This window comes from Embiotoca jacksoni, unplaced genomic scaffold (assembly GCF_022577435.1).
Source record: "Embiotoca jacksoni isolate LCO1_2020_lvr unplaced genomic scaffold, fEmbJac1.0.p SCAF_20, whole genome shotgun sequence".
Taxonomy (NCBI): Eukaryota; Metazoa; Chordata; class Actinopteri; family Embiotocidae; genus Embiotoca; species Embiotoca jacksoni.
Window position 1 is genome coordinate 4,137,663 of NW_027185341.1, and position 16,534 is coordinate 4,154,196.

Genomic DNA, 16,534 nt, shown 5'->3' on the forward strand with positions numbered 1-16,534 from the left:
GGCTACAGAGACACTGATGAGACTATGAGCAGTAACAACTATGTAAACAGGAAAAACATTAACATCAATGATACACCCTGAAGAAAATATATACTAACTTCACAATAATAGCACATATAAGAACTCAAAGAAAACTGGACATGTGACTCTGTACAGTCGGAGGTTTGATGTTACTGAAAGTATATTCCAATAATCATGCCACGTAAAAGTCACGAAGAATATCATGAAGCATGTCAAGACAGCTTGGAATCATGATTGTAAGATGCTAAAGATACAAAATGACACAGAATAAAATGGCTGCCAAAGATGATGACAAACACCACAGACCTTGGCGATCCATGAGTGAATTCAAAGCTTTAACCTTCTACAAGATCTTTACTATTCCAGGCCCATACAAATCAACAAAGTCAGCAACACGCAGACACACCATCATACAGATCAGCATACAATTTACAAGACATCCCAGGGGAATCAGTGTCCAACAATGTGCCAAGCTGATGCTTCAGTAAATTCTGCACACCTCAGCAAATCATTCTTATTCAAGCACACAACGTCATCATTAAAGTAGCCTCAATCAAATTGAAGAGCAGAGGAGAGACAGAGGCTGCAAAGTCACAGCTGCAAACACATAAAGCAGGCAACCAGACACATGAACTGTCCTGCAAAACTAGTGTTGCATACAGAACAAACAGGAAAACAGACATATTGTCTTTACATATCACTCTAAGGAGACAGTTTTGTAGTCTTGCGGATAGACAATAAGAAATTACATAGAAACATTGATTCAAGACACCAAAAAGAAGACACTGGGGTGTGTAACCAGACTAAATTAAGAAGAAAAAAAATATATATATAAAGGTTTACATCCCTAAATCAATAGTCATTTCATTTTATGTAGTCTAAACTGACATAATATGAGCATAAGGAGGAGAGAGCACTGATTTTTCAGCTATGCCTTCCTCAGTATGCAGTTCAGTTTCATGGTTGGGCCCTTTCAACTTCTTACCAACACTTTGTGACAGCTTAATGTTACACTTTGTGTATTCTTGGTCCTGGGGTGCCAGCCAGGGAGAACCCTGCCAATAATTTATCTAAATTAAACTAAACTAAGCCAACCCAAAGGAGGTATGAACAATAACTCTGTACATCTTCCGCCGCAAACTAAAAACACACCTCTTCTGACTTTACCTTGAACAGTAGAACTTTAATAGCATTTAAAATGACACTTACTGATAGAACTTTGTAGTTTGGCTTTCTTGAAGAAATTGTATTTTCTTGATTCCTGTTGTTCTGGGTTTTGTACCCTCATGGTTGAAATGCACTTATTGTAAGTCGCTTTGGATAAAAGCGTCAGCTAAATGAAATGTAATGTAAATGTAATGTAATGTAACCTAACTCACGTTACTCTCACACAACCTAAAAAGACCTTTCAATAGAAAAGTACCAACAACAAAAATAGACGTCTTTCAGTCCTTAGCAATGACAAAACACCACAGGAGATGCACAGTTCTTGTCAATAAGTGGCTTTTATTTTCCCAAGAGAAGAAACGGAAAAAAAAATTGTTCAATGAGAGAAAAATAAAAAGGAGAAACACCAACAAAAAGAGTCCACTTCAGGATATGTCCAAGGAAAAATCACTGTCAGGCGACCGTTAATAAACAAAACAAAAAGGGAGGGGTCTGTCGGTCTATTACAACTTGTGGCAAGTGGCCTCCTGGAATGAGAAGTGTCCTAAGATTTGCCTCACATTAAACCTCCCAAAGCCGCTTTCCAACCCAACATTAAAAGTCCTATAAGTTTAAAAAAAAAAAAATTTATAACCATTATGAATAGCAATAAACATCTGTGGTATCTACAGTGATGATATCAGGGCAGTCGACATAAATCACTGTTTACAATAAATAAAACTTTAATAAATTGTTTCATAAATTGCTACAGGAGAGGAATTTAAAAAAACAAAACATGAATGTGAATCCAACAGCCCTCTGGTTATACAACTGTAGTAGTTTTTCGGGATTACCACCTATGCTGGGAAAAAGAACAATTATTTTCTCTGAAATACTGAGCTGAAAGAGCTGTAATATCTTTACATCTGATGGACGATTTATGTTTTGAGATTCTTCTTGATTGGTGAAGTGTTTTCCGAGAGAAATAAAAAGATATTCCTTGTGTGGTAGGTTATATATGTGCCATCAAGTGCAGACTAGTGTCACAGACTGTAGAGTTTCTACAAAGAGAGCAAGATGTGAGAAACTGACTTTACTTTATAATTGACTTTTTATTGAGCCATGTGGTCCCCATTTTGTTGTTTTAAGTGAAAAGTCTCCATAGCTACTGGATACTTTGCCATTAGGTAAAAATGTATTTGCTTAGTATTAAGTTTGATTTGATTTAATGATGCTAACATGCTAAGATTGTAACTAACAAACCCGCTAAACAGCATGTAAACATTGTCATTGTAGACTTTTGATTATTTAAGCAGCTTCTTCTATCACAACATGTGGAGCACAGTGATATTGGTATGAAGATCCTACACACCGCTCCAAGCATATAATGAGGAAGATTCAGGTGAATGATAACAGGATTAGTGTACCTGCAGGGACTTTGACTCTGCAGCTCCACCTCTGTTCTTTGGGCTTTCTATGGGCCTTTGTGCAAAAGTATGTGACGACAGAACGTCTTTCTGATCATCTCCGTGAGTGTGTGTTGCTGTAAAGCAAACCTCTAACCAAGAAATGAGCCCAAATCAAAAAGACCAGAGTAAGTTTATAGGCACGAAATTGATTTATTCTGTAATTTACATGAATATATTTACTCGTGATCTCATGATTTTGGTCAGTAGTAGAGAAGAAGATCATGGAAATCCAAAAAGATAAATCATAAAAACTCCAACTATTCTGTAATTTACATGAATATATTTACTCATGATCTCATGATTTTGGTCAGCAGTAGAGAAGAAGATCATGGAAATCCAAAAAGATAAATCATAAAAACTCCAACTATTCTGTAATTTACATGAATATATTTACTCATGATCTCATGATTTTGGTCAGCAGTAGAGAAGAAGATCATGGAAATCCAAAAAGATAAATCATAAAAACTCCAACTCATATCCATTTAAACCACTGTACAGAGTGAGTCATCGTTGAGTAAGACTTAGTCAGCTGAGCTCTCTTTGGTCTTTTCAGTTCAACAATCAGCATCTGTAAAATCTTACTTGATTTTTCAGATCCTTTTGGTTTTTCATTTTTTTTATCTATTTCGTCTTCTGTCCTTCAAATGGCCACTTCTTTTTAAAAGGGGAACGTTTTGTTGGAAGATCCAACTGCAACAAAGAGAAGATAAAAAAAACATCAAAATAATACAGGGAATATATTACACATACTAAAATACACTGTATAAACTGCAATTTATATATATTTTTTAAGTTGTTAAGCTTTAGAAAAGTAAATAATCAGCATTTAAAATACAAATTGAAATTGTGCCAAAGAAGAATCAAGCGAGTGTGGTGTTTGCACAAAAGTGAGTCCTGATAACTTTAATTGTAATCTGTTATTCTCTGGTGAGATGGGCCTGTTATGGGTTTATATCGTAAATTCACTTTCCTTTACTCCATAAAGGTAGATTATTATTTTAAAAATATCATGAGGTTTGACTAAATGTTTGATGGACTGTTTTGTAATACATCAAATCAGGGCTGGGGGATAAGGACAGAATCAAATAACTTGATATTGACACAATATTATGAGTATGACTATTGGTGCTTTCACAAAAATATTTCCAAAATGTGATTTTTTTTTTTAATCAATAATCATCAGTAATATTGATGTAATGACTAAGTGCATAAAGGCAAATAAGAGAACTGCGAAAACAGTTGAAATTGAATCACTTTACTGTAATGCAGCCTTTAAAACCAGGAAAAGACTACACTTATATCATATTATCTAATATCCACACTCATGTCATGATATCAATATACAATATATGTCCTACTGTTCTCGCTGACCAGAATTTAATGTAAACTACAGACGCATTTCCTTAAAATCTTATCCTACATTTACATGACTAATTATGTTTCTTGGATTATAATGCTTACTATATACTAATATGTTACTACACCAGGTAACGAGAACACCATACTTGAGTCATTACCTTTGCACAGACCCTTTTCTTTGCATCTTTATTGCGAGGGCAAGACAAAAGGCCCTTCCTCTCATGAAACAGACAGTCCACAAGCAGAGCCACATCAAAGTAGCCCTGTCTGAGCTTCGGTACCGTGTAGTCTGGGTCAAAGGTGTGATGCATCGCCACCACTATCACGTCTTTCGTACTTCCTTTAAAGATAGACAACACAGATCAGAGTTTGTAGCATAAAGACAAAAAAAAATTAAAATCTGTTTTGGGGTTTCTGTGTGTTTACCTGAGATGCCGGATAAAGCCGAGTTAATGTCTGTCTCAAAACGACTGACGATGGGACAGAAGACAATAGTCACATTATTGCCTTCGCGTGAGGATGTTACTTTTGCACCTTTTTTCTCAAGTTTGGAGAGAAATTTCTTATGAGAATCCAAAGTGTTCCCGGCGACATGTGGGTAAATGTTTACCATTTTACTGTAAAAGAAAAAAAAAAGAACAGAGTCAAATTTAGGTGTTACTCAACCCTGAAGTTCTGTTTAGGGTACGGAAGATCAAGGTTCCTCAAAATACATACCAAACATAATTATGTCACAATTCTGTCAGCTTGATACTTTTGATGACTGCACATCTGATAAAGAAAGTAAGTCACTATGCAGGATAGAATAGTCGACTAGCTTTTTGGCAAGCAATATATTTATGCATTTATTTCTACATAAAACAAAATGTATGTCTGTATTTGATGGGATAAAGTGTAATGTTCTTTTTTCATGCTCAGTTTTATGACCGATGTCACTATTTAGCCAGTCGTTTAAAACCAGTTTACAGAACAGGATGAGTAAATCAGAAGAAAATGAAAATATTTGAAGTGGGGAAAGACTTGGCAAAATCGCATCTTGGATTATCCAACATTCAGCATATCGTTATTATTTGATTTATTTATTTATTCATTACATTACATTACATTACATTACATTACATTACATTTATCTGACGCTTTTATCCAAAGCGACTTACAATAAGTGCATTTCAACCATGAGGGTACCATGACGCCGTATATTCTAACCTAAATCACTCTCAGAAAGCTGCCTGAATCTCATGTTTTCGCAAAAAAGTCGAATTACATTTAAAAACAAGAAATGAGAACACTGTCGGGAGAAATCATACATGATCCGACATATGAATACAAACCTGCAGTTTTCTTACAGTAAAATCTATTTGACACTGATGTGTGACACTGCACACATCTCCGTCTTCAGTCTCACCCATAAAGGGAGAATTGAAAGTCTGGCGAGGCCCTGAATAAACCAACCCAGAACAACAGGAATCAAGAAAATACAATTTCTTCAAGAAAGCCAAACTACAAAGTGCTATCAGTAAGTGTCATTTTAAGGGCTACTAAAGTTCTACTGTTCAAGGTAAAGTCGGAAAGTAATAGCATTTATAGTTCAAGTCAACTTACTGTTTTATTGCGGGTTTGTTGTTCCTCTGTGTCCAACCAACTGCGGAAATTTACAGGAAATCCAAATGTTCCCGATTTAAAAGCTTTCGCTTTCACTTATGGTCATATTTGAGATGACGAACTGCGGCTGCATTTCCATAGTCTGACCAGTAGATGTCAGTATTGTGACGTTATTGGCCATGTGTCGGATTGAGGGACTTTGTTTGCCCTTACTACACCAATAAAGTAATGTCTATATATTTCAAAAAGAATAACATCAGTAGAAACTGAAAGTATTTTTTCGAATTATATACAAAATGTAAAGATTTTTTAGTTTGTTGACTTTTTTCTCCTCTTAATTCAAACAACAAGTTCAATGTGACACTTGTGTCTGCCTCATTGTATTAGCCTATAAAAAAAAAAAGGTAACAAATATTAACGTGTCTCACTAAAATCTAGTTTCAGAATTTTATCTGTAACATGTCAGTCCAAACTGTCAGCACCTAAACTACCAGACTTTTTGACTGTTTTAACATCAGGAATAAACTGTTTGTTGGTGCAATGGTTCGCATTGTCGCCTCACAGTGAAAAGGTTCTGGGTTCCAATCTGGGCCTGGGCCTTTCTGTGCAGAATGTTCTCCCTGTGCCTGCGTGGGTTCTCTCCGGGTACTCCAGCTTCCTCCCACCATCCAAAAACATGCATCTTAGTGCATTGGTAGTTCTACAAATTGCCCTTAGGCGTGAATGGTCTTTGTTTCCGTCTGTCTCTACGTGTTGGCCCTGTGATGGACTGGCGATCTATCCAGGGTGTACCCTGCCTTTGCCCAAAGTGAGCTGGGATAGGCTCCAGCCCCCCTGTGACCCTGTTCAGGATAAAGCGGGTATAGATAATGGATGGATGGATAAACTGTTCATTTTACTATCTTTTAATGGCATATTCAGATTATAGCCTAACACTGCATTCAATGTCATTCTGACACACAAACAACACCGTGACAGCATGTTTGTCACCAAATAAAACAGGTTTCTGTCTGCATTTCTTTTCTAAGGGGGTGTGAACTGAATCTGTTGGAGTGATTCTTCATCTAACCGCAATGTAAAGTTGTCTCAATCATCTGTATCTGCCCTCAGTGACCGATCAGAGTCCAGACAGGCTGAAGTTCCCCCCTCAGGCTTCACTTACCTCTGACAAATGAGCAGCACAATACTCAGTGAGCTCCAAAAGACTACCAACAATGTGGATTCACAGACACAGTGAGTATTTTTTGGTTTGTTTCCCTTTAAGTTCGATCTTAAATGTCAGAAGTCTCCAAAGTCGTCTTACTCAAATTTCAAATTTAAACTCAGTTTGTCTGAAAGGCTGAGGAGAAAAAAAACAAAAAACTTTTTAAATGTACTCCCAGAAAGGTTGGCTGTCCTTTCATGTCCTTTTTTCTATAAAAGTGGCATTGAATTGAGTGTTCCACATTGCACTTTTGTCATGGTTTATGTAGGTCCAACAAGGCTGGTCTCTGTTCTGTAATAAGCTAAATCAAGACATATGTTCAGTAAATGCAGCTAAGGGTAAACTGATTTTTGACAGTGCCACTGAAAAGCCAAGCTGTGCACTCAGCAGAGGTGATTATAACATTTAATCACTGAGTCCTATCGCTGAGCTTTGCAGGCTTCTCGCCCCGAGGTTTGATTTACCCGCCCTCTTCCTGAGGAAAAATCTCATTCACTAGACGGATTGCTGAGCGGGTCTCTCCGACCAGCCCCTATAAATCATTCTTTAATCAGAGGCCTCTGAGATTGGGCGCAGACACCCGCGGGAGCACCGCTGTGACACCTCAACTCCTCCCCATGCGTCTCTGCAGTCCTGGGAGTTTTTATCCTCTTCTGTTTCCACCTTGGGCTTGTCTGCATTTGTATCAGTCATCAAGAGAGGAAGAGGGATGACCACACACACCTGTCGCCCTAACACTTCCTCTGCTCAGATGAGAGGGACGCCAAATAAGACCCGGGACAAGATTAGTGGGTTTAAAGGCTACAAGAGACCAAAGTAGGAAACAACCTTGAGGCTGCAGAACTCCTGTGGCCCAAAATGCTCCAGCTGTGCTCCGTGTCAGCCAGTTTGCAGTAGTCAAAACCCAATTTGATAGGGAATACAGTATGCAAAGTTCAATATCAGCCAATATGATGAGTTGGATCCTGCTCCATCACCTGATATTGGGACCCCGCCTCAGCGATGGCTCTTGTGTCCACACCTTCAAATGTCTACAAGACCTTCAGCTATTTATTTGAAAATGTGCTTATATGCTGCACATTATTAAATTCATGTTAAACTGCCTCACAGCATACCTCAGGTTAGTTAGTATTTGAATACAATTGAACTGCACAAATGCACACAAAGTGGGATAGTTGCTCTGGATGCCTCCTGGCAAGTTCAACCAGTCAAAACTCTGGTTTCCAAAAGGGGGGGCCTCAAAAATCCTGGAATTTAGTGCTAAATCACTGATGAAGGCAAAGGGCTTCCTTTTTACTGGCACACGGCAGACAAAAAGAAAAGGTGAAACTTGATTTTGTTCTGTTCACATCATCTGATTTTAAGTCACTGATAATTAACATTTGGGAACGCTTGTCTTAGTTGTTAGTGAATGATGATCAGATCTGTTTGAGGTTACAGAGTAAATGCAATCATGAAATATAATTCAAACAGATTTATGTATAAATGTAACATTTAAAGTTGTTAGTATACTGCACCAACTCATATATTGACCAAGAAATTGATAATGCATGTAGAGTAAAGAGCATGAGATGGTTATAGGTTATGTAGCTGCAACTGAAAAAAAACAAACCACTTTATTATTAAATTATTGATTAATTTAGATTAAATCTTTCATCAATGAATTTATCATTTGGAAAATAAGATTCTGGAAACTTCTCATCACACATTGTCAGAGCTCAGGTTACATGAATGCACATTGTTTTGTTAGATCGTTTGTCAGAAATGGACAGCAAGAACCAGCAAATATTTGCATTTATCTGCGTTTTTGCGTGAACAAATAACTGTTTCTCAATAGTTGCTGATTATTTTTCTGTCTGTTTATGATATCACAATTCCGAAAGGTCTTTTTTTTTTTTTACAACAGTTGAGAATTAACACAATTGTTCTTGAGCTTGTGGTCATATCACATGATCTTCATTAGCTGGAGAAATTTGACCAGTTGTCATGTAAATGTTCCATTTTTTGTTGTGCACTAAGATACTAAACTGACAGCCAGTTGATACAAACGTCCGTGAACAAACCATAAACTAAGACCAGAGCTTCTGTTCAGACATTTACATGAACAGAAGAAAGTCGAGTTGTGATTGGTGCAACAGGAAGAGCAGAGAGGATCATCTCAGGATGGAGATTGCTGGGTCATGAAGTGTTAAATTATGGATGTTTATGGATGTGTTTCATCCTCAGGTTTCTCATGTGCTGTCGGTTTAAATGTGTGTGAAGCAGTCTTGAGATGAAATTTCACTACTATTTCACTTCACTGTGATCACAGGCTTTAAACGTGTTTCAATTTTATACTCAATCACTTCTTGCTGGGAATAAAAAAAAAAAAAAAAATCACATACAGGGTTGCATTCAGCTGGCACAAAAATAGTCCGTACTCCAATGATTACTATGCAGCAGCCATATATGTGCCAGAAAAGAAACCTGCATGATGACAGGAGAACTCAGATGAGGGAGACAACTGAATACTTTTTTTTTTTTTTAAATGCAAAGGCTCTGACGTCACAGTGCTGAAATATTTTTCTGACGCTCAGCCGGTTTAGAGCTGGCAGTCCGCTCAAGTTGCCAGAGCGCGCGCTCCCGCTTCCCCCCCCCCCCCTCCCTCCCCCCACAGTTTTTTTTTTCACTCGTGCGTGAAGACCGTGGGGACATGCAGGAGTTTCAAAGGAGGATGAAGCCTCCCAACTCAGAGCGCAGCGAAGGATCCCCTCTCAGTTAATTAGCCGAGGAGATGGAAGTCAGATGGATTGTGTTAAGACGCTCCGCTGTCAAGTGATGGAAGTGTTACCTTCCAGCTGGAATGAAGTTTTCTGATTTTTGCCCGCTTTGGAGTCAGTGGACAGCTCAGCCACTGGAGCCACTAAAACACTCAGAGAGGACGGAACGCCAAATCAATTAGAAAATCATGCACTGTTCATATCCATGGAGAGATGGCCTGCGTGCTCCTCTTCAGTCGACTTCTCCCGTTCTCGCACCGGCTCAGAGGAACATCATTTTGCTTGTTATCTCTTTTCCTTTCGTATTTGTGCTACTGTGCGTTATTCCCTGACGGAAACGTCATGCTAAAGTCAGCTGATCCGGCGCCCAGCTGTCGGCGCGCCGATGGAGCCAAAAGGCGCCTTCAGAAATCCCTCTCCTGCCTTTTACCGTCGGATGCGAGACCGAGCGGTGTCGAGGCACCGCGGCTTAAAAGCGACCAAAGACTTCCTTCCGCTCCCCACGCCGTCAGTAACGACACGCCCAGTCCTCCTATGAGTAATTTAAAGTTTGGCAATAAAAAGTTACCAAATGCCATCATAGTCGGCGTGAAAAAGGGAGGCACGAGAGCTGTTCTGGAGTTCATACGGATCCACCCGGATGTGCGTGCGGCTGGAACCGAGACACACTTCTTCGACAGGAACTATGACAGAGGCCTGGAGTGGTACAGGTAAGAACATACCTCACCTGCGCAGGTGCATGCCCGTCTGTTCTAGGACTATCAATAGAGGATAAACTGCAAATCAAACCAACAGCTTAATCCGGTTTTGTGGCACAAAATCAGAGCTTGAGATTGTCGATGTGATAAATTGTCAACTATTAAACCGAAGCTGACTATTTTTTTTTTTTTTTTAATGCAATTAGTGGCCTAAATGGTTCAAAGTTTAGTATTAATGGTGAAGCCTCAGTCCAATGAGAGTGACTTGTTGTCAGCCTCGCTTGCATGATGCATCTGATTCGGCCTTTCTCTCCAGTTTAACTGAATGATGATAGAAAATCATATAAATGGATTACACTACATGGATATTTTGCTTTGCATTTTAAAATATAATGATGATATTTGGCCAACGTAATTGTCTACATTAATACAATACAGGGTTCAGGTCAGTTATATTTCATGTGCTATGTTCTGTAGCCTGAATCTGTTCTTGGAGGTGTTTTTTTCTTCTTGTATCATTTCTGTAGTGACTGAATAAAATGTTGTTGATTGAAAATGAACACCTCTTTTCACATAAAATCAGCTCCTCACTTTAAAATAGATTCAGTTCTGTACACTCATCCCCTCCCTTTCCTCTGCGTCTCTCTGTGTATATCATGTTTTGAGGTAGGTAAACATGCTGGATGTGTTTTCCGCAGTCTCTTGACTCATTTCAAGTTCTTATTGCCAGAAACTTTGGAGCACTGAACTCTGTTTACTCTGGCAGAACAGTGGCCCTCGGTTTTTCTGATGTACTGTAGAACAATTCATCAGTTTTCTCATAAAAACCCAACCTCTGGAGGCAAACAGTGTAAACTGCAGTGTGCAGGCTGTAGCTGACAGACATCTGAGCTCTATAGTCTTGTTTGTCTTATTATAATATTTCAAAAAGAATCTCAAAGTGAATTCATTTTAAAATGCTGCATTCTGCACTTTTTAACAAAGTGCATCCCCATCAACTGATCATCAACCTTTCTACGCCATACTTTAAACATACACATAATCTTCTAATCTCCTGAATTACAGATGTTAAGCAACAATGTGGTAATGAAAAAAATGTGCATGTATGCACACAAACATACAACCAGTTATGCACAGACACATATCTATTTCCAAATGCATTTCACGTTAATGATTGTCTGTCATTTAGCCTGCAGGAGGAATGAGTATCAGTACTATTATATAATAATTATATACTGAAAGTATCTCCACTAATTGGCACTCTTCAGGATGGTTGGCAGCTGACGCCTTTTTATCTCAGAGATGTGTCTTATAGACATGAACCCTCGCCTATTACTGTAGTTTGATTGTCAGCTGTCAAAGCTGTTGAGAAAAGGTCAAATGAGGATGGCTTTCAAAATATAACAGTTCCTTCTTGTAAACATTCATCATTAAAGTCCAAATTACTGTCTCATTCTTAATATGCAGTTGTGCCGTCTGCATGTTCTGCTTTATGCAGTATCTAAGCAAAATATGAAATAAAAAGAGGAATGATAAAGATACCTGAAGTGAACTTGCCAAACATCAGATGGTGATACGACAGCTAAACCCTACAGTGCAAAGCCAGTTGGGTCAGGTATCTCTGTGGAAAACAAACAAATCAAATTTCAAGAATGTAAACACAGAAAAAATATCTATACTCCTGTGTAGGATTTAATGCAATCTATTGACAGAAATGGAATATCACATTCAAAATTACGTTTTCAGTAGTCTATACGCCTGAAACTTAAGAATCGTTTTTGTTGACACAATAGCCCATTTCATAGTAAGCAAATGCAGAGCTGGGGAATATGTGTTTCAGGCTCCTATCGTGACAAACCAACACTTGTGCTAGAGAGTGTCTTTCCAGTTTTTACGCTTCTAGAAGGCCACCGTAGGTTTTCCTACATGTTTGGTAAGGGACTGATACTATTCAGTTGATTGCAATCTGCAACCTCACCACTATGCGACTATATCCTAAACACTCTTTTAAAGCAACATTATGCCACTTTTGTTTAGCAGCAGCAACAGCAGCCTCTGTGGTCACAAGTGGTAATTACGCTAAATCGTAATTTTGATACAAACCAACCCTGACACGGTACACTGAGGTCAGGATATACAGTATATAGTATTAACCTACAAAACTGACACAAAGTGGTGAATGCATGACAAAGTAGTCAACATAGCTGGACTACTAACTGTCGCGGGAGCGCTTGTTACAAGTACCGATGTCCAAGTGTGTTATCTTGCAAGTTTGCTGACATCACCCCGAGATGACTAAATAGCGATTAAACATCGGCAGAAATGATCTAACTAATTTACAACTAGTGAGTCGACAGCTTTCCCAACTCAGCTAAATACCTACCAAGTCCAACAAAAGAAGACGTAGCATGCTAGCTAATACTTAATTCAATGGCAAAAAGGCATTGCAGTCTTGCAGCTTTTTTTTAAAGTTTTGCAAAGTTCTTGCCATCAGCTAAAAACCAGTCTGAGATTTAGTCTTTTCTGGTTTTTGCTCTGTCATTCTATCTTTTTCTCTTCTTAGCTTCCTCCGTCAACATCCAATTTGTTCTCTTCGCCTCTGCCATGATGCTTTTACTGAGCTGGTTTAAGACCCATAGCTGATGCTGTGGGATGCTGCGACATAAAACGTTACGCACTTTTTACGGGAAGTCATACCGGGTCATCCCAAGTTAGATAGTGCAAGAACAGTTGTTCAGAACACGGTGAGGGAATAAAAGAGGTGTCAGTCTCCCAATTTGAAGTCAGTGTATCGTCAAAAACATTTCAAAGGTTTTTTTTAAGGTTAAATAGTTGCATAATATTGTTTTAAATGTGTTTCGTCCATTTTGATGTTTCAGTGTTACTCTGTCAGTGGTTCAATAGAATTTAGCTCACGTACCAAATACATTACCAGCTAGTTTAGACATGATACGTTGCCCACATGCCTTGTTTTTAGTCTTGTTGCCAATAAATGGGTCGTTCAAATTACAAGTTAAAGCCACTGTGTGTTGGATTTGAAGATTTCTGAAACAGTGACACCTCATTGTAGTTATCACTACAACACTGGGAAACTGAATTGAATGATTTGAAAGCAACATATGAATTAAACCAGTCAATAAAAACACATCATCAGAATCATTACAATGTTGCTATGAAATTGCAAAACATAGGGGTTTAATGCAGAGTTGCAACATTGAGTCGTTCAGTCACCTGATAGGAAAGCAATCAGCAACTATATTAACAATGAATCAATCGAAGAAAAGCCAAACTTTCTCTTGTTGAAGGTTCTTACGTGAACATTTTCCCCTTTTCCTGTTTAAAATTGATTATTTGAAAAAATAAATTGAGAATCGACAAAGTAATCAGCAGATGAATCAACTATTAAAATAGTCATTGGTTGCAGCTCTATCACCTCTTTTTGAACTTTTTCCTTGGCTTTTGATGGCTTCCAATCAATATTCAAACTTTTGCTCAGTGAAGGTCTACCTGTTCAAATCCCTTCCTTCGAAGACCACAGTGGCCTAGTTTGAAGACCCAGAAGTAACCTAACAGAGTCACTCCCGCTTTATGTGTTCTGTTTGCATTCATGGTGATTTATCACTCTTGAACTGTGCTGGGCTGATGCACAGAAAAGCTGTCTGAGAGACAAGTCTCCAGTGACAAAAGAGTACCCTGACTCTGCTTCAGTGCTCCTATTATCATTTACATCCAGAAGCTGGGTTCACAGCCAAACTGGAGCTCAGTTAAAGTGGTTTTATGCCTTTGCAATTCACTTGTGTAATGCTGGCCTAAATAGACATCCAATATACACTTTTTACTTTAGAGAGAGTGAATGCAAGGACGTTATGTCCTCCATGACTGAATCTGTTAGTTGTTGTTGTACTTCACGCATTTCTAAACAACAAGAAACTGTTAGTCGTTGTTGTACTTCAAGCATTTCTAAACAACAAGAAACTGTTTAAAAGCACCAAAATAATGTGAATGCAAATTAGAAATCTCTATCTTACTGGAACTTTTACTCTGTGTTTCATCTTTCATTCAGAGGTTTAATGCCAAGGACTCTTGAAAGCCAAATCACAATGGAGAAGACGCCAAGCTACTTTGTGACAAGGGAGACACCACACCGGATCTCTGCCATGTCCCAAGATACCAAGCTCATCGTGGTGGTGCGCGACCCCGTCACTCGAGCAATATCCGATTACACTCAGACTTTATCCAAATCTCCCGACCTGCCGAGCTTCCAGGAGCTGGCCTTCAGAAACCAGAGCCTGGGCATTGTGGACATGTCCTGGAACGCCATTCGGATCGGCCTGTACGCTTTGCACCTTGAAAACTGGCTCCGCTACTTCCCTCTGGCTCAAATCCACTTTGTGAGCGGAGAGCGTCTGATCACGGATCCAGCAGGGGAGTTGGCTCGGGTGCAAGACTTCCTTGGGTTAAAACGCATTGTCACCGACAAACACTTCTACTTTAACCGCACCAAGGGTTTCCCTTGCCTTAAAAAGCCAGAGAGCAGCGGCTCACCTCGCTGCCTGGGCAAGTCGAAGGGCAGAACTCATGTGCAGATTGACAGAGATGCTATTGAGCAACTGCGAGACTTCTATCGACCCTACAATGTCAAGTTTTATGAAATGGTGGGACATGATTTTAAGTGGGAGTAAAGGCTTGAGATGTATTTTTACGTGGTAATATTTATGTCGTCCTGAAGTGATTTGCCGACTGTAATATGTCATGGCTAAGGCGGATCTCCAGCTATCAGCAGTCTCCAGACAATTTTTGAGTGAAACAGCAGAGGCAGTACATTTCTTTGAAGGGACTCTAATGAACAGAGTGAAATCTAACATGACATTGCTTTTGCACTTGTAATGATCACTTACCAGCGTCAGCATCCTGTTTGTTGCTAGATACAGTCGTCATCTCAGCTTCGGGATCACATGATTTAGATTTGTGTTACTTACTGTATATTAGTGCTGACTAGATTGCTGACTGCTTCAGAAAAAAAAAGGGGGGGAAATTCCAGGGAATAGGATTAGTTCCTCTTAAAATCTGCTTCACTAATCAAGGCAGGGTTTGAAAGCAAGACCTTGGAAAATGTCAGTGAACTCTTCAGGGAGAGCAGAATTAAGCTGCAGCACTGTGGTGGTAAATCCAAAATGTAAAGCCATAAGGCAAGTATGAACCATCCAATATTACTGCTCAGTTTTTACACAGGGTAAAATATATTTTTTCCATTCTCTCCAGCATGAATCATATGAGTTTGTATGTGCTTTAAGAAGCAGCGCTTCACTTTGGATTCTGTGCTTTATTTGCAAAATTCATCTTTATATTTTTGTTACAAAAGCTATTTAATTGTTGCGTTACCCCACGATGCTTGTCCATGAACGTCATTAAATGAAATAGAAGCACATTTTTATGAATCTGTTGATTCTGTGTCATCTAAAGCATTGTACTTGATGAACTGCACACTTCTTGATGTTTAGAAACACTGAAAACTCATAAGTGAAAAATCTGAACATGGTTGCGTTGTTACTGTAGCTCCCTTTTCACATCTAGTTGGTGCGGTTATGGTTTTAGACCATCCTTTGAGGTTTATTGCATTCTGTGAGGTTTGTTGTGCGAGTCGGTGGTGGTAGGTGCATGAGTGGGTGTAGGTGTAAGGAATTTCAATCACTGTTCAAAGACAAAGCAGGGAACACCTAGTTGTGGCGGGTTATCCAATAGATTCTGGGACTGCATGTCACAAGATTGCAGTGAAAAGTTCGGATTTGGATACATGGTATGAATACTGAATCCCAGACGGCCAGAGCTTGAGCCAGATTTATACACTGCTGGAAAAACAAAGGAAAAACACTTTGAGAAACACGAACGAAGAGCATATCTTACGATTGGAAGCAGTGATTTAAGCAGTAATTACACATAAATTCCACATCACGTGATATTATAGGTCATGTTTTCGATTACACTTTAAATCTATGCTTTAAATTCATTAATTTATTGTACAGTGCACCAATATGTACTTGAAAGTACAAGGGAAAAAGAAATGAGGTTGAGGAGTAAGAATTGCAGCTTTTATTTAATAATTAATGGGCACATTAATATTATTACAGCCTTATATCACCCTAAAGCGTGTAAGACACCCATCAGTTCATGAGAGGATACCATATCAGCGTCACGTTTTGCCTTGCCGAGTGTGAAAATAGCACGCATATATGAACATGGTCGAAGAAGGAGGTCATGTGACGAAGCACAAACCGT

General features: G+C 38.9%; 1 protein-coding gene across 1 annotated transcript; it reads left to right on the forward strand.

The window, feature by feature from the left end:
* Positions 1 to 9,482: 9,482 nt before the first annotated feature.
* Positions 9,483 to 15,686, forward strand: LOC138202052 (heparan sulfate glucosamine 3-O-sulfotransferase 2-like). Its single transcript, XM_069155742.1, has 2 exons — positions 9,483 to 10,270; positions 14,322 to 15,686. Exons 1-2 carry the CDS (start codon positions 9,774 to 9,776, stop codon positions 14,938 to 14,940), a joined length of 1,116 nt encoding a protein of 371 aa, XP_069011843.1. The 5' UTR covers positions 9,483 to 9,773; the 3' UTR covers positions 14,941 to 15,686.
* Positions 15,687 to 16,534: the final 848 nt, after the last annotated feature.